This window comes from Miscanthus floridulus, chromosome 1 (assembly GCF_019320115.1).
Source record: "Miscanthus floridulus cultivar M001 chromosome 1, ASM1932011v1, whole genome shotgun sequence".
In the NCBI taxonomy this organism is placed as follows: domain Eukaryota; kingdom Viridiplantae; phylum Streptophyta; class Magnoliopsida; order Poales; family Poaceae; genus Miscanthus; species Miscanthus floridulus.
In genome coordinates, this window is record NC_089580.1 from 166,402,150 (window position 1) to 166,419,571 (window position 17,422).

The following is a 17,422-nucleotide window of genomic DNA, read 5'->3' on the forward strand; positions in this document are numbered from 1 at the left end:
CTACTTTGCTCTAAACTAGCCGTTCTTCATCACGCAAGCACGATTGGCTACCCCTGCGCTCTTCGGCATGTGGTGGCCCTAACGATCTAACCCTAACTGGTGTGTGATCAAAGATGCGACATTTTTAAGGAAAAAAACAACATTCTGTCCGGTTATAAACGCTAGAGGACGTATATAATTTTAGTATTGGGGTTGAGAGATGTTTTTTTTTTTTTGGATTTGGATAGGGTGACAAGTTGGGGTTCAAGTTCAAATGCTTAAATGGACTTCGCTGGACGGGCCGTTTGGGAAACAACGCTCCACAGACACCAAACATACCTCTCCAAAGTCAAAACACTCACAGTATCACACGGCACTGTAGTCTGTACATCCGTCTCCTGCCAGCTGGCAAGTGCTCCGGCAGCAAGAGGCGAACTTTTTTACATGTTGCAAGAGGCGAATACATTACTGACCTTAAGCTGGATTGAAAAATTGGATCATGGCATAACTAGTAAAAAAGGGCGTACCAAGTGCAGAGAGCCCCCGCTCTATGCGGAGTCTGGAGAAGAGTGTCAGTGGCAAGCCTTACCCTCGCCTGTGCAATGCGAGGAGACCACGATTCGAACCCGGGACCTTCCGGTCACAGACGGTAAGATTCTACCGCTTGCACCAGGCCCGCCCTTCATCATGGCATAACTAGTAAAGGAACAAAATTCAGCTGAGGGCACAATTCAACCATAATGTGCAAAAAGAAGCCTATAACGGAGTAATAGCAGGTTAATCGAATTTTAATACCGACTATACTAAAAGCGCACCGAGCAGGTGCCGTGCGAATTTGTGATGAGCATTTTTGTACATCGAACTGAAACGGCACAGCCTCCTCTATCCAATGCTTTGCCTTCAAGACTTCCGCAGAAGGAGGAGGAGCTCAGTCTACAGGCTGTAGGCATTGTCCCATTGGGCAGCGAAGTTCCCGTCTATTTGAGGTATTGTCTTTAGTAGTAGTAACGTCTCATATCTATACTGTTGATCCTGAAAACTGATCTTGAATCAGGGCAGGCCTGATTTTCCTTGTTCCTGATCTGTGCCATTGTCTGGTACTGTTGTTTCTTCGGTGAGCTCTGAAACCACCTCGCTAGGTTGTAGCGCAGGGTTGATAGGGCCCTGGGGAATGCCGAAGAGGGTGGAGAATATCTGCCTGTGGCACTCATCGCAGAAGCAGAAGTATGAGAAGTGGCCTTCAGCAAGAAGCTTGTGGACCGTGGCTCCTGGAACCACCCGCCGCACAAATTCAGCCACTGACGGCGAGACCACTCGGTCGTCCATCCCCTGTTGAGATATGAAAGGTTAGTTCTTCAGGAATCCCTTATTCCCTCGGCTACACGAACGTGCAAGGCATATAGTTTGAGAAGTTGAACCACCAAACAACATAATGGACACATCCAATTCATTGCGTCCAATTGATAACACACGGTGCTTTTATAGTGTCTCCATTTCCCAGTTCTTATGCCATTTGTTGCTATTTGTTAATACATACAAAACCAATCACGATACTACCTACACTTATGCATCAATTTTCCTGAATCGTACAAAATCAATACTATTCAGCTACAATTACTACTGATGCAACCTTTCTGCTGTGCTGATAAAGCTTTTTTTTGAAGCCATCTAAATGAGGTAACCTTGACATGCACTGAATCTACAGTATGACCATAAACAGAAACTGATGAACCCAGATGCTAGGCAGCTAGAGAACACCTTCTAAACAACGTCATTGTGTGCAAGCACACTATGTGTGAAATAGCTGGAGTAAGTTTTCTTTAGTTTCTACTAAAGGCTGCCATATTTTTGAATCACTTTCAGTTTCAGAGAACAGAGTACAAACCTGCCATATATGTATTGGGCCTAGAAATCCCACCCACTCTTTTTCAGCCTGATTGAACAGAGACTTGATGAGTTCAAAAAAGCCTCGAGCCTCTTTCTTCTGCATTTGGATGTCAGACAAGCTGAAACCCCAGTCAGATACTTGCAGCACAGCTTCCTCTACAAATGGCCTTGCATCTCCCTGGCGCACAGACTCTGCAACATTCCTTTCCCAGAATGCATTGAACACAGGACCTTCCAGTAAAGTTTTGTCCTGAATAATGACGTAATATTAGTACTTGGCACGAGAAAGGGCAAATGTTCACATTTAATCAAAAGGATGAATACTAAGAATTCTAAAGCTAGCACCAATCAGGCATGGATAAATCAATTACTAACATGTTCATGAAACACAACAATGCTGAAGTTGTTTACCTATGTGGAACAGATGTTGAGTTGCACATGGAAGATAAACATAGACGCTCCAATTTTTCATCTGAATATTTTTTTTTAAAAGGTTTTTTTCTAACTAAAATCCAGTGCCACTTCTTCCTGAAAGAAGAGATGGCTCGGGAAAACTTGGTAGGTTGATTATGGAGGTACCAAATGAGTACAATATATATAGGCAAGGATTGTCAAGGGTTTATAAAAACACCCAATCAACGGTGATCCTTGCCTCAACCAAGATCATCTACCATAAAACCCCAAGGGGCGCCTACAGGCGCACTCAGCCCCAAGCCCAGGGCGTAACAGCCCATACAGTAATGCTAATAGCCCAAGCTACAACCCATAATATAGCAGTCTAACACGCCCTCGCAGTCTGATGATCGTCACCGCGCACGTTCAGGCTGGACCTGAACTCTGTGAAGACCGAAGATGGAAGACCTTTGGTGAAGATGTCCGCATATTGGGATGAGGATGGCACATGCAGGACATGAACATTACCAGCAGCAACCTTCTCCCGAAAGAAATAGAGGTCAATCTCGATATGCTTGGTGCGCTGATGCTGTACCGGGTTGGAGGACATGTAGACGGCGCTAATGTTGTCACAATAGACTAAAGTAGCTCGCCGAAGGGGGGCATGGAGCTCGAGCAAGAGCTGACGCAGCCAAGAGGCCTCAGCAACACCGTTGGCCACCGCGCGGTACTCAGCTTCGGCACTAGATCTGGAGACTGTATTCTGACACTTGGATGACCAGGAGACGAGATTATCACCGAGGAACACTGCGTAGCCCGAGGTGGACTTGCGCGTGTCAGGGCAACCAGCCCAATCAGCGTAAGTGTAGACCACAAGATCAGTGGCAGGAGATGGCCGCAACAGTAGACCTAAGTGGAGAGTGCCCCGAACATAGCGAAGGATGCGCTTGAGTGCTGCCAAGTGTGGTTCCCGTGGGTCATGCATGTGAAGGCAGACTTGCTGGACAGCATAGGCGATGTCAAGCCGGGTGAAGGTCCGATACTGTAATGCGCCAACAAGACTTCGATAGTCTGTTGCATCAGCCACAGGAGGGCCATCAGCCGCTGCAACCTTGGGGTTTGTGTCGACTGGAGTAGAACACGGCTTACACTCAGCCATCCCAGCACGGTCCAAGATATCCAGCATGTACTGCCGCTGCGAAAGGAAGAGACCGTCACCACACTGCTGAACATGCATACCGAGAAAGTGATGCAGTTTGCCAAGATCCTTCATTGAGAACTCCTGTTGGAGGGCCGAAATGATCCGTCGAAGGAGACTCGAGGAGGAGGCTGTGAGGACGATGTCATCCACATACAGGAGAAGATATGCAATATCTGAGCCGCGCCGGTAGATGAAGAGCGAGGTGTCTGACTTGGCTTCGACAAACCCGAGAGACAACAGAAAAGTGGCGAACCGACTGTACCAAGCGCGAGGAGCCTGCTTCAACCCATACAAGGACTTGTTGAGCTGACACACGAAGTTCAAGTGGGTGGGATCCTCAAAACCAGACGACTGTACACAATACACTGTCTGTGACAAATTGCCATGTAGGAAGGCATTCTTCACATCGAGCTGGTGCACGGGCCACTGGTGAGACAGAGCCAGAGAAAGCACGGTGCGAACTGTGGCAGGCTTCACGACTGGACTGAAAGTCTCTGAAAAATCCACGCCAGGCCGCTGAGTGAAGCCGCGAAGGACCCAGCGTGCCTTGTACCGCTCAAGTGACCCGTCGGTGTTGAACTTGTGCTTGAAAATCCACTTCCCGGTGACCACATTAGCCCGAGGGGGGCGAGGAACAAGATCCCATGTGTGGTTTTGGAGAAGAGCAGCATGTTCTTCCTCCATAGCAGAACGCCAATTCGGATCGGCGAGTGCGCTGCGGAAGGTCTTTGGCACTAGAGACAGTGGCGTAGCATGATAGAGAGCAGGAATCCGGAAGCCGGTCTTCGCGCGCGTGGCCATGGGGTGCTGGTTGATCACACTTGGGACAGCAACAGCACCCTTGGGCAGCGGCGCAGGTGTAGCAGCTGGGCGCTCAGCAGCTGGCCGGACAGCAGCTGGGCTCTCCCGGCACAACGTAGGGGCAGCAGCTGGCTGAACAGCAGCTTGGCGCTCACGGCGCGTGTACACGTGACGGACTGCGGGCACCAGGAAGACAGGCAGCGGTGGGAAACCGGGCGGAGGTCCGTGCGGCTCGGCCAAAGCTACAGGTGACGGCGAGGTCGAAGAAGTCGGTGCCGCACATGGCCGTGCAGACGATGGTGACATCGTAGCCGCACGTGGCTGTGCGGGCGAAGGCGAGGCAGGCACAACTGGTGGACTAGCTGGGAGCGCATCAAGCGCTGCTGAACCAGCCAGGTCATCATCGGTGTCAGCCGCAGCCGCACGTGGTTGTGCGGGTGTCGAAGGACCAGTGCCTACAGATAGAAACTTATGTGCTGGTCCGATGGGAGCTGGCACATAGTCAGTAATGTCCAAAAAATCAAAGTCTGCGGGTGATGGAGTGGAGGCACGCTCAGCATAGGGGAATGCTGACTCGTCAAAGACGACGTGACGAGAGATGATAACTCTATTGGAAGAGAGATCAAGGCAGCGGTATCCTTTATGATGGGCTGAATATCCCAGGAAGACACACAAGGTGGATCGAGGGGAAAGTTTGTGGGGAGCTGTGGCGGACAAGTTGGGATAACAAGTGCAGCCAAAAACGCGTAGGTGATCATAGGAGGGCGCTGTGCCGAAGAGGGCAAAGTGCGGGGTGGATGAGCTCAGCGTTTTGGTGGGCAAGATATTAATGAGATATGTGGCTGTCTGCATAGCTTCGACACAGAATGAGGGTGGGAGGGAAGCCTGGAACAGTAGGGAGCGAGTCACATTGTTAATGGAACGAATGATGCGCTCGGCCTTACCGTTCTGGGCGGAAGTGTATGGGCACGACATGCGGAGGCGAACACCATGGGTAAGGAAGAACGTGCGGGAGCTGGAGTTGTCAAACTCACGACCGTTTTCGCACTGAACTGTCTTGATGGTGGTGCCGAACTGAGTGGACACAAGGGCAAAAAAGTGAGCGATTGTCGGAAAAGCGTCAGATTTCAACTTCAGAGGAAACGTCCATAAATAATGTGAACAATCATCAAGAATAGCCAAGTAATATTTATAGCCCGAGACACTAAGAACAGGTGATGTCCACAGATCACAATGTATCAGATCAAATTTATTGGACGCTCGAGAAGTTGACAAATGAAATGGAAGACACACATGACGACCTCATTGACATGCATGACAGCCAGTAGTAGTATCATGACGACAAGTAGGAAGACTCGACGCAAGCTTGGAGAGGGCCTCGTGTCTAGGATGACCGAGGCGGCGATGCCAAAGTGAAGACTCGGTGACGGCGACCAAGGATTGAGCAGCTGGCAGCCGGAGAGGGTACAACGGTCTGGAGCTATTGCACCTAACGATCACGTTCCGAGACAGAAGATCCTTCACAGAATACCCAGTTGGATCAAACTCAACACAACAATTGTTATCAATAGTGAACTGGCGAACAGAAATTAGGTTCTTAATAAGTTGTGGGGAAACCAGCAAATTATTAAGACGTAAAGATGGTGAAATAACTGTAGAGCCAGTGGATGTAACGGGGAGTAAGGATCCGTTACCGACGACAATGGACGATGGAGTAGGATACCGCGAGGAAGTAGTATGTGAAAGCGAATTGGAATGTGATGACATGTGAGAGGTTGCACCTGAATCGAAGTACCAGTCATTGTTGTTTTGTGGCTGCTGCAGCGTCATGGTGCTGAATGTCGATGCCAGAGATTGCTGATCCCATGTAGGAAGTCCAGCGTGCGGCTGGTAGTAGCCGGGGGGTGGTGCAGTCCAAGACCCGGCATTCTCCAGGACCGGGGCAGGCACAACATGCTGTTGAAGAGGCTGCTGGGCCAGCAGAGCGTGCTGAGGGGTGCCAGGCAGTGGCGCAAGTGGAGGCCGCTGCCCAGGCTGTCGTCCAGGCCACATTTGGATGGCCCCAGCCCACGGGCGGTAGAAGGAGGGCCATGGCGCGCCCTGTCCACCAAAGGGTGCGCTGGACTGGGCACCTGGCTGCGTGTTAGTGGGCGCCGGTTTGCCACCAGCGCCATCGCGCCGGCCGCCGCGTTTTCCGCTGTGGTTCTTGGAGGGAGCAGAGCCACCCCCGGAGCCTGCGCTGGAGGCTGCAGGCTGCTTAACAACAGGAGGACGCGACGGGGCTGACGTAGTGGTGGAAGCGGTGAGTGCTGTCGATTGAGACGACGACGTGTTCTCCATCGTCAACTCCTCCAGGAGGAGGTCAGCCTTCGCGTCCAGGAACGTGGGGAAGGGGCGCCCTCGCCGGAGATGCATGCCGACGGTCTTGAAGCGCTCATTCAGACCGCGAATGAGGTTGAGGACAAGGGTGCGGTCGGTGACGACTTTACCTAAGTCACCAAGCGTGTCCGCCATGCGCTTGAGCTCCTTGCAGTAATCGGTGATGGACAGATCACCTTGAACGAAGTTGCGAAGCTTGGCGTCCGAGGAGGAGGGCTCGTGTCTCGCGGTTATTGAAGAATTGGGACTCCACAGCGCGCCAAGTGTCGCGGGCAGTGGAGTTGCGCGCTGAGATCGTCGCGGCGAGGTCGTCGGAGATGGTGCAGAGGATCCATGACTTGACAACGCAATCCATGCGCTGCCAGTCAGGGAAACCATGTGCCGGTAAGTCCTGCAGGACATGGTGTTGAAGGGAATACTTCCCAACGATGAGGAGGAAATGATCGCGCCACCGATTGAAATTGCCGGCGTTGAGGTCGAGAACAACCGTGACAAGATTGCGGATGTTCTGGACCGCAACAGCCTGGGAGTGGAGGTTGGCGAGTGCAGCAGCCTCTTGCAGAAGGAGGGCTTGATGCAGATCGGTGTTGTCGTTGTGGTCGGAGGCGTGATCGGAGAGGTCGTCCTCATCGTCCCCGTCCGCGGGTGCACCAGCGGCGGCGCGTGCCAGGGCGTCGCAAGCGCGGGCGGCGGTGGCGGCGCGCGCGAGGGCGGCATCGCGCTCAGCCTTCCGGTTGGCTGCGCGTAGGCGCGCAGCGGCATCCGCATCGGCACCAACTTTGGCGGCGGCAGCAGCCTTGGCCTGGGCATCGGAGTCTAGGCTGGATACCGTGGGGACGGCAGCCTTGGAGGCGGCGGCGGCTGCCGATTTGGGAGAGGGGGGAGGAGTCCCAGGCATCGCAGCACAGGGAAGACGGCGCAGATGGGTGGGAGAAGCGCAGCCGAGGGGAGGGCGCGCTGGGGAGGAGCACAGCCAAGGGGAAAAGGCGCGCTAGGGCAGCGAAGGTGGAATCGGGGTGAATACCCAGACTCGTGATACCATGAAAGAAGAGATGGCTCGGGAAAACTTGGTAGATTGATTATGGAGGTACCAAATGAGTACAATATATATAGGCAAGGATTGTCAAGGGTTTATAGAAACACCCAATCAACGGTGATCCTTGCCTCAACCAAGATCATCTACCATAAAACCCCAAGGGGCGCCTACAGGCGCACTCAGCCCCAAGCCCAGGGCGTAACAGCCCATACAGTAATGCTAATAGCCCAAGCTACAGCCCATAATATAGCAGTCTAACACTTCCTTGTGTCATTGTCTGTTGTGCAAGATACCACACATCTTGCATCTGATTTTCCTATGCCTTGAAATAAATAGAAGGTTTTTATATTGTAAAGAACCCTGATGATGGACAGTAAGAGCAGGAATGGTAAAGCAAATAATAATGTCATGCCCATGTTGCCCTGCAGCAGCATCCCAATTTTTCATTGGTATGCTGAGATAGTACATAAAACTGACATCATCATACCTTCTTCCCCAATGACAATGACAACCAACTATCTGGCTGTCCTTGCTTTCCAGAAAGGAAGGTTTGGCGATAAAAGAACGGTAGCAGTGATGGAAACCTCCGAGCTAAAATATGCATCAGTTTCCGTTTTGTTGACCAGGTATCCCATGTTTTACGCCTCTCGTCTTTGGTCATCTTGGAGTCATATGGATTTGCCATAGGTGCGAACATTGCTGCACCTGGACTCGGAATAATAAATCACATATCAGCAGACCTAACAGTAATACTTACATATACAATAAGCATGTAAGGTCTGTGTTCTTTGAAAATAAAAGCAATAAATGCTTATGACTGAAATAACCACATCTTAATCTTAAGATGTAATGGTAGTTATGTCTTGAGCAGGTCAAGGTTCTAAACAAGGAAGACATATGTGCATATGTGCTATCAGTTACAAAAATATCGTTACAGATTTAGATGGTGCTGAGTAATCCACTTGAATAGAGCACTCGCATTTCATTATCATCGAAGCAAAAGTGATATACTAACAAACTTACAAAAATGTAAAGCATGGATGGCATTATGTTTAGGTCACAATCATTTCCAGAATTAAGTCTTCTGAAGTTCAAAGGGCATAAGCAAGGTATGACATTGCATATCCACAGGCTGAAAACAATGGCTCCACTGTGCTAGTGTCAAAAACAATTGCAACCAAAGAGGCATCCCCATCAAGAACTTGCCAACATATAAATTTACAAATCCAAAACAATATAGAATAAAACCATATGAGGTAGGTACCAGCAATTCGATCAGGAATGTAACGAAGAGCACTCCAGGCATGCATGCCACCTCCAGAATAGCCCACAACCCAGAACTTTTCCGGAATATTCAGAGCATTAGCCAGATAGAGCATGTCCAGTGCAGAAGAATTGAGATTCCGGCCTAGGTGTGGATCGCTTTCACCAAAACCAGGAAGATCATAGGTCACAAGTCGTACTCCAAATTCTTCCAGAAGAGATGCACTTATTCCAGGGATTCCTGCATGAGAAAGAACAATGTAGATCAAATAGAAAGCATGGAAATGCCAACACTATCCAGCAAATGATGTGATGCTCTGATAAACTAACATGCCATACCAACTCTACTGGACTCCCTACCTGCCAGCCTTGATGAAAGAAAAGAATGAGGAGCAATCAGTGAAAATCTTGCTCTGTTAGCTGAGACTCCTTGTTCTTCATAAGCCAGATGCCGTCCATCAGGAAGTTGGATTCTATCAGCACTTGGGGGACCAATGATAAGTTTCTTTGGAAGCTCTATTGGAGTTTCATTGCCACTCCCAACACCTAAAACTGCATGGAGAACATTCTCATTAAGCAATTAAAGTGGTGCACTGATCCCTACATGGACAAACTGTAATGTGGGTCAATTGACCGCAGTGCACTGACAAAATGGATGTCTAGTGCATAACCAGTCAATCAGATATGGGCATTTTGGCACTACTGGATAGATGTTGCATTGTGCTATCATAACCGGAAGGCCGTAAATTTATAACATGAGGATAAAAGTCACCTTAAATTCATAATATTATTCGAATTTTAAAAAATATATAAATTAACATGTTCCAGTTCTCAAGTAAGAAGCTTTGGTTCACAATGAACAACTGATCACAAAATGTACATAAGAAATCAGTGACAGAGTAAATCGGACTAAAAATAAACAGACTTGGTTCATACTCATCATATTATGGTGAAAGATAAGAATGAGAAATAGACAGTGGCCTCCATGAAAATCAATTACTTAGACTAGACACGCTAGACAAACCATCTGTACAAATGTGAATGAAATAGGATCAAGCAGTTCTCCTTGTCCCATTCCAGGAGGAACTCAAAAAGTAAAACAATTGACTAGTGGTATCCTTAACCATTGCACTGATTCAGCGGATCAAACACAAACCAAGAATACACATAATAAAACATTAGTGTAGTTGCGGATTTTTCTTGTCAAAGCAACGTTGCCCAAGCAAACTAGGCATGGATCCCAGGGTCTGAAAATGTATGGTTGCAAATGTCACGTTTTTCAACCAATTCGACAGTGAAACGTGCTACAGGATAGATATCTGCTCACAGCTGAGAGAGGTTATAATCCAAAATTCAAATTAAAACCCTCAACAGAAACTGAAACACGCGTTTATTCCCGATTCTCCACAGTCAGTTAGATCCATCCCCGCAAAAGAACAAATACAAGATAAAACGCACATAGCATGTTGCGGGACGCCAGAAACCACAGTTGCACGCTCAGCAGGAGGCAGAGACGCGTCACGCCAGCGCGCGGTATAGCGGTGCTGACGCAGAGAAGAGCGGCGGACTCGAGATCAGCGGTTACCTAGGAGCGTGACGAATGCGACTGCGGCGACGATGAGCCAACACCTCACCGGGTCGCGCTCCTCGGGGAGGTACTCGTTCATGAAGCTGAGGCGCTTCCCCGTGGCCGCCGCCCGCTTCCGGAGCCGCCGCGCGAGCTCGCTGTCCTCGGCGCCGGCGAGGCTCTGCGCGGCGACGTCCCACAGCCCCCGGCCCAGCTCCCGCAGCATCTCCGCCGTCGACTCCGCGAACCCCTTCGCCTGCTGCGCCCACCCCTCCTCCTCCGCCCTCCCCTCTTCCTCCTCCCCGTACCACCCGGCCCCCACCGCCACAACATTCGCCGCCGGCGGCGCGTGCCCCCCGGCGCCGGGGAGGCGAACGCCCGTGTCCCCCACGAGAGTGGACAGGTCCTCGTGCCACGTCATCGTCGCCGCCGCCGACATCTTGCCGCCGCGGCGCCGATCGCTTTCGCTCCGCGTGTACGTGCTCCTCCCGTGCTGTGCAAGAGAGAGGTTTGGATTGGGAAGCGAGGAGGGGGAGTGGAAGACCGGCACACTTTGGGAGTTGGAAACGGAGGCGAAATGGCGAGCTTGAGATGTTTGGCTGACTTGTGGGTCCCGCTAGGCTGTGTGGGTAGGAGTTTCGGTGGCTGTCCCTGGCTTTGGTGGTTCCTGGGTTGCTTTCTTCCCCACGAGCGTCCACGGATCTAGGCCGTAGGAAATGTGAGAGGCGGCACGGCGGCTCGCAACTGCCGCTTAATGGACGGTCAGATTGACATAGATGCTCGGCGGTGTTTAAATCGCGGGCTAAAGTTTAGGGTGTTATATCGGGGTCATATTATGGTGTGATAAGGAAGTGTTTGGATGGTAATAATAAAACAAATTATAAAAGTTCTCAGTAATATGTGAGTTGAATTTATTAAGCATAATTAATCCGTTATTAACATATGTGTAATGTAGTTTTACTGTATGCTATATTATCAAATCATAGACTAATTATGCTTAAAAATTTCGTCTCGCAAAGTAATCGCAATCTGTGTAATTAGTTATTTTTTAGTCTATATTTAATACTCTATACATGTATCCAAACATCCGATGTGATAGGACACATGCATGGAGACGAATTTTTTAAGCCTAATTAGTCTATGACTTGACAATATGATGCTGCAGTACACATGTTCTAATGACGGATTAATTAGGCTTAATAAATTCGTCTTGCGAATTCCTAAGGACTTGTGTAATTTGTTTTATTATTACTATCCAAATATTCACATGTGATATCTTTATGTGACATCTGATGTAAAATCCATAAATTTTAACCCCTGAAATTAAACACCACCTAGATACTTGGGCATGCCGAGAAGTGATCACAAAAATTCAAAAGTAGTGGTCCCATGTTGTTCCCACGTTCACTGCAAGAAAACTTAAGAGACCGCTGTTGCAAATGTCAGAATGAAGCTGTTTACAGATATTTGAACGTTGTCCCGCACATTTGTTTAGAGCACTATCTAAACAAAATTCAGAAATTAAACTGATGCTATAGATACTGGCCTATTTTTCATACACTTAGTCAAAGTAGTCAAAGTTTAAAAGATTGACTTATAACAAAACTAAGGCGTCGTTCATTTCGCTGAAAAAACAAGCCAAAACACTGTTCCAATTGATTTGTTGTGAGAAAAAAATATTGTTTCAGTTAAAAAAAACAAACTGAAAAGTACAAATTATAAGAGAAACGAACAGGACCTAAAAAACGATACACAATTTAAAACGGATGAAGTATTTACTAGCCAATAGAAGGTACATGCAACTATGAATGGCATTAAGTTCTGTGGTTTCTTATTTTTAGGATCCGAAAAAAATGTCATATTTGTGTGTGTGTTGTGTTTGTGCTAACTTGTAATGGTTATACACACTAATAAGCATTTCTTAAAAGGGTCCGTGACACTCTTCTCGTCTAAAGTATTTTCAATCATTTGTGTGCTTAAAGTGCGTATTGTAAACATACAGTGGTTGATTTAGGTGACCTTGTGATTTTAATCAATACTATGACGTAAGGACTCCACTGCCCTAATACTTTTTGGTAACATTGAGAGAGGCTTTTTACGGCGTGTTCGGTTGGCCAGATTTGGCTGGCTGGCTGTCTTTTTTTTCAACCCGAACCGCGTGTTTCTCTAAAAAAAACCAGTATAAACAGTAAACCTACATGAACAGTGTTTTAAAGTCCAGCCGAATACTCCATTAGTGCATGGCCTCACTAAAAGTATTCGTGATGGCTTCTTATTGGTACAATTAATGGTGAGCCCGTTTCTAATCCATTACCTTGTAATGGAATTCCCTTAAACAATCACATTCTGCTATTGGGTAGAGTTTATAACCATAATACTTCCTCCGTCCTATAATACAAGGATCCATGGCAAGACCTATTGATATTCCTTTTAAGGTTAGCGTTATCCAAAACAACCAATTAATAAAATATAATTTCATAGTTTCTATCTATAATATCTAAATGATTTTGCAAGTATAAACATTATCTCATAGTTTTTTTTAATCAAACATTATCTCATAGTTAAAAATACAATTTCATAGTTTCTATCTGTAGGCCTCGTTCGCTTGGAGGAATTCTGGAGGAATCTGAATAAATTTGGAGGAATTTATGAGAGAAAAATACTGTTCCAGATGAAAAAAAGAAGTGGATCAAACCGAGTTTAAAGACACGTAAACGGGGCCATAATATCTAAATGATTTGGTAAGTTTAAACATTATCTCATACGGAGTAGTTTCGGTGTTAGGATTGTCCGTTTCAAAGCCCTTGTGTTGCTCTAGCAGAGATGGGGCGGCGGCGCAACCGGACGAGAAAGTGTGGACGCTTGCAACGGCTGGACCGGCTGGCGGAGACCGACCGCGACCGGCGACCGCCCCTGGGCCCTCGCCCATCACCCTGGCCTCGAACTGCCCCGATACGCCACCTGCCACTTCCACCGGGCCACCACGAGTCGACGAGGCGGCAAAACAGCACGGGCCACAGCTGCCGCCGCCGTACGGGGGATCCGAGCTACCCGCGCGTACCGGTTACGCTTTGGGCAGGTGGGGTGGGACCCCGGGCGGCAGGATCGCGTGCTCCGGTTCGCGCAGCGACCTCGCGGGTGGCACGCGGCGCGTCGGCGGAACGCGATCACGCGGCTCTATGGCTGGAGCTCGGGATGGAGTGGACGGACGGTGGGGTCTGTGCGATGCTGATGCATGCGGCGGCTGCCCTTTTCTGGGTCTGGGGTTATCGATATCGAGCACTGGAGCAGGATATTCGGCACTGTAGCAGCAGGAGGGTACATGGCCAATGGGGCGCCTGGCACGTGGTGGGTTACCAACGGTAAAGTGCTTGATTGCTTGCCCGGCGTGGCGGGCTCGTGGAGTGGAGCTAGCGGGATTGGGATAGGCTGCCTAAGTGCGTATGAGTGATATACTGGAATCGTTTATTCGTTTTCATGGTGATGCAAACCGCGTAGAGGAGGGAGACAACACCAATGCTCTGCACGTGCAATGTGCCTCGGCTAGAACACAGAGTCACTGAACACGTCCTAATGTGTGTTTTTATCACTGCGTAGGTAATTAGATTTTGAATGTAAATTATCGGTGATAAACGGAATAATCAGCAGTTGCTCACGATTATTTTTGGTACAGAAACCAGTGATTGCATTCACTAGCGAGGTTGGGGGGGGGGGGTATTATAAGTGGTAAAATAGATAAATTAACAATAGCTTAGTATAGTTAAGTACTCCGTTCCAAATCATAGAACATTTTTTGTTTTTTCTAGAGTCTAGACCCATTGCCTGTACATGTATATTGACATAGTGGGCAAATAGCAAAACATACGTAGCTAGAAAAATGTTAAAGCGTCTTATAATTTTGAATGGAGTATATAATTCTATTAGAAAAATGCAAAGTTAGTGGGGGCTAATGGCCTTTTTGGGAAATACTAAGCCAATAGCGAATAACAAACTCTTTCCTGCTCCCTCGACCTTAATTCACTCCCATCCTGCCAAGCCTCAACTGCCAGCGCATACAATTCTATTTCGGTAGTCATTTTTCTTTTCAGTTGGAAAATGCAGTCGGATGTTTGGGGTACTATAAGTGATCAAGGGATAGTAACTCATATCACAAGGGGAAACTTTGCGCAGAGTTCCATTACGATTAATGGTTGGCTTCGAGATTTCCCCTTCAACAAGGGTATAGCCATTAGAGAATTTCTAAAAAGGATAGAAGCCGTCGATGAAGATCCACCAATGATTATATTCTTCCACGCTGGTGGATCTTGAATAAATTTCACTTACTTTGGACCACAAGGTTATTATCGTCTCACGTCTCTCAATCGCTAACACCCTGTTGTACTAACCTAACTTTGTCAAGACAATTTCCTTTGGCTTTTGGCTTGGTAGCTTGCCCCATTGTTGTTAGTCACCTAAACAAATTTTAAAGGTGCATAAACGAAACAAAATAGGCACTCCATCTTAGGATACAACTACATATAGAGTTTAAAACTGTCTTAAAAAACCACATTTGAGTTCTGGACATAATTGACCAGGTGAATGGATGAAAATGAATAAATGGTAGCACATTCCCTTCCAGATCTATTGGCTCAGTCGGATATGCTCATAGGGTAGACATTGGCCCTGTTTGGATCTATGGGTTAGAGCTATTTTGAGCTAGTTTGAGCTCAACTAGTACTAAAGTAGCCAAACAGGAGGGCTATAGTGGGTTATTTGGAACTAGCCCACCCTAAAAAACTATCCCCCAAAAGAGGTGATTATTTGGGCTAGTTGGGGCTATTTGAGGTGGGGTCCACTGTTTTCTCTCTACTTTCATCCGCACCAATGATTTGGAAAGCACATTTATTATCATTTTAACCCTTGTATCCAAACATTTCTTAAACTAGAGTTAGTTCAGGGCTAGTCCTGAGCTAGAAACTAACTCTAACCTCTAGCTGTGCTAGAGTATCCAAACAGGGCCATTGAGACATGCAAGTAGACGTCGTTGCCATACCCATACGTAGACCATGTGTGCATGAACGAGTTAATGGATGCCATATAAGACATTTTACTACTTTCCCTATCCTGTCAGCTTAAAGAATAAATGCAGTTATATTTTGTGATATTTTCCACTTTCCTTAACATGTTTGATTAAAGACTAAAATGTAGTTATATTTTATAATATGTTACCACTTTCCTTAACTTTTTTCCTTCCACATGAACCATCTTAGCTTTCATATTTTGTAATCACAATAAATCATTTTGTTAATCACTCTCTCAGGTCTAGTTTATAAGACATCTTCTAATATGGTATGGTCTTTGTCGGGGACCAATACTAGGGTACTCGAAGAGGAGGAGATAATAACCATCAACGTTGATTCATCCGAGTGGTCAAGAGCGCGACTACACCTCTTGTTGAGCCCCGCCTCGTCTGACCGTCGAGACCATGGGCTTCGCCTCTTCCAACCCCCGAGGTTGGCTCCGCTTCGATGGACAATGAGGCGGCGGGCTTCGCCTCGTCCGACCCCAAAGGGTCGGCTCCACCTCGGCTGACTTCCTAGGGTTGGCTCCATCTTGTCCGACCCTCGAGGGTTGGCTCCATCTCGCCCAACATCTGGGGGTAGGCCCCGCCTCGCTCGACGTCCGAGGGCTCGCTCCGCCTCGGCTGACTCCCGAGGGTTGGCTCCGCCTCGACCGACCGTCAAGGGTCGGCTCTGCCACGACCGACGTCTGAGGGCTAGTAACACCAGAGACTTGGGAACTACCTCCCTCTCTCGCTCGTTTGTAACCCTTACTACAAGCTCAGTGTTGGTAACACGAGTAGCCCAAAACTGGACGTAGGGACATTTGGCCCGAGCCAGTATAATCCTTGTGTTCTCTCAGCACACCATTTGTGTCCGAAGCGCAATATACAAATTTACTAGCCGGTGCTTACCAGAAACACCGACAGTTGGTGCACCAGGTAGGGGCCTTTTTGCTCATCTCGACATCAACACCAGGCCTCGGATGGCTAATCGCAACGTCAGCTGGGTCCCGGGCGCGCGCGTGTGTTTTAGGAACATGGACTTCGTCATTACGACGGAGGGAGAGTTGGTGCGGTCTTCCGCTGCCACACAACCCCTCCTCTTCACTGGCCTCGGCGCAATCACCGAGGCGCCTGAGGAGCTACAGCTACCTACAACGAAGGTCCACACCCCTGGAAGCAACCAGTTTCTCAGCTTCGACTACGAAAGGCCGCATACCATGATTTTGGTGCACGAGCGTCTTGAGCTCCACCGCAACGCGCGTGACACCCCCGACGCTCGCAATCGCGAAGCGCCCTCAGAACAACCCGATGAGGACGTACCGGCCCATCAGACCGAACTAGGGCAGCGGGCCACATGCCACGGTTCTGGTGCATGAGCGTCTCGACCTCCACCGCGATGCCTGTGACACCCTCAACGCCCGTAGGCGTGCCTACGGTGACACAAAGGAGGGGGCCAGCCATGGCTACCATCCACACCATGGTTGACGCTATGACAGCGATGAGGACTGAAGCCCGAGCCCCGACTTGATGGGACCTCAGGTCTTTGGCCGACAGACCCTCAAGGGCAAGGCAAAGCGGGATGAGGACGCCAACGAAGGTGCCTCTAAGCCTCCCAACAAAAGGAAGAACAAGCGGCGGCGCGGGAGCTCACTAGTGGCCAACGCCGACCGCGCGGGGGGTCGAAAGCCCACGGAGGGCACCTCGAGCCACTTCTAGAAGCTGCTTAAAGGGCCATGCCCAAACCATGCCTTCCCTGTCAAGCACCTATACAAGGAATGTGGTCTCTTGAAGCGGTTCTTGTTCGGAAGCTCTAACAAGGAGAGCATAGGATGGAGTCTAGCTAGATGAAGCACACGATGTCGCCCTCCTTCG

The 17,422-nt window shown here is 48.7% G+C and overlaps 1 protein-coding gene across 2 annotated transcripts; it reads right to left on the reverse strand.

Annotated features, from left to right (window-relative positions):
- Nucleotides 1-292: 292 nt before the first annotated feature.
- Nucleotides 293-11,094, reverse strand: LOC136546927 (uncharacterized). 2 transcript variants are annotated; one of them, XR_010781457.1, is made up of 8 exons: nucleotides 10,525-11,094; nucleotides 9,300-9,491; nucleotides 8,941-9,180; nucleotides 8,164-8,381; nucleotides 1,865-2,116; nucleotides 795-1,308; nucleotides 507-675; nucleotides 293-414 (listed from the first exon to the last, which is right to left on the reverse strand). XR_010781457.1 is itself a non-coding variant. In XM_066538887.1 (6 exons), exons 1-6 carry the CDS (start codon nucleotides 10,943-10,945, stop codon nucleotides 1,030-1,032), a joined length of 1,602 nt encoding a protein of 533 aa, XP_066394984.1. In that variant the 5' UTR covers nucleotides 10,946-11,094; the 3' UTR covers nucleotides 699-1,029. The 2 variants fall into 2 exon arrangements, 1 of the variants encoding a protein (XP_066394984.1); XM_066538887.1 differs by lacking the exons at nucleotides 293-414; nucleotides 507-675 and having other exon boundaries at nucleotides 699-1,308.
- Nucleotides 11,095-17,422: the final 6,328 nt, after the last annotated feature.

What these genes read in the sequence shown, in the direction of transcription:
- LOC136546927 (XM_066538887.1), bottom strand. Translation starts at nt 10,945, where the DNA reads ATGTCGGCGGCGGCGACGATGACGTGGCACGAGGACCTGTCCACTCTC. An exon ending in CATTCCTGATCGAATTGCTG is followed by an intron (nt 8,382 to 8,940) that starts GTACCTACCTCA and finishes TTCCGAGTCCAG; the next exon opens with GTGCAGCAATGTTCGCACCT. An exon ending in CATTGTCATTGGGGAAGAAG is followed by an intron (nt 2,117 to 8,163) that starts GTATGATGATGT and finishes GTCATTATTCAG; the next exon opens with GACAAAACTTTACTGGAAGG.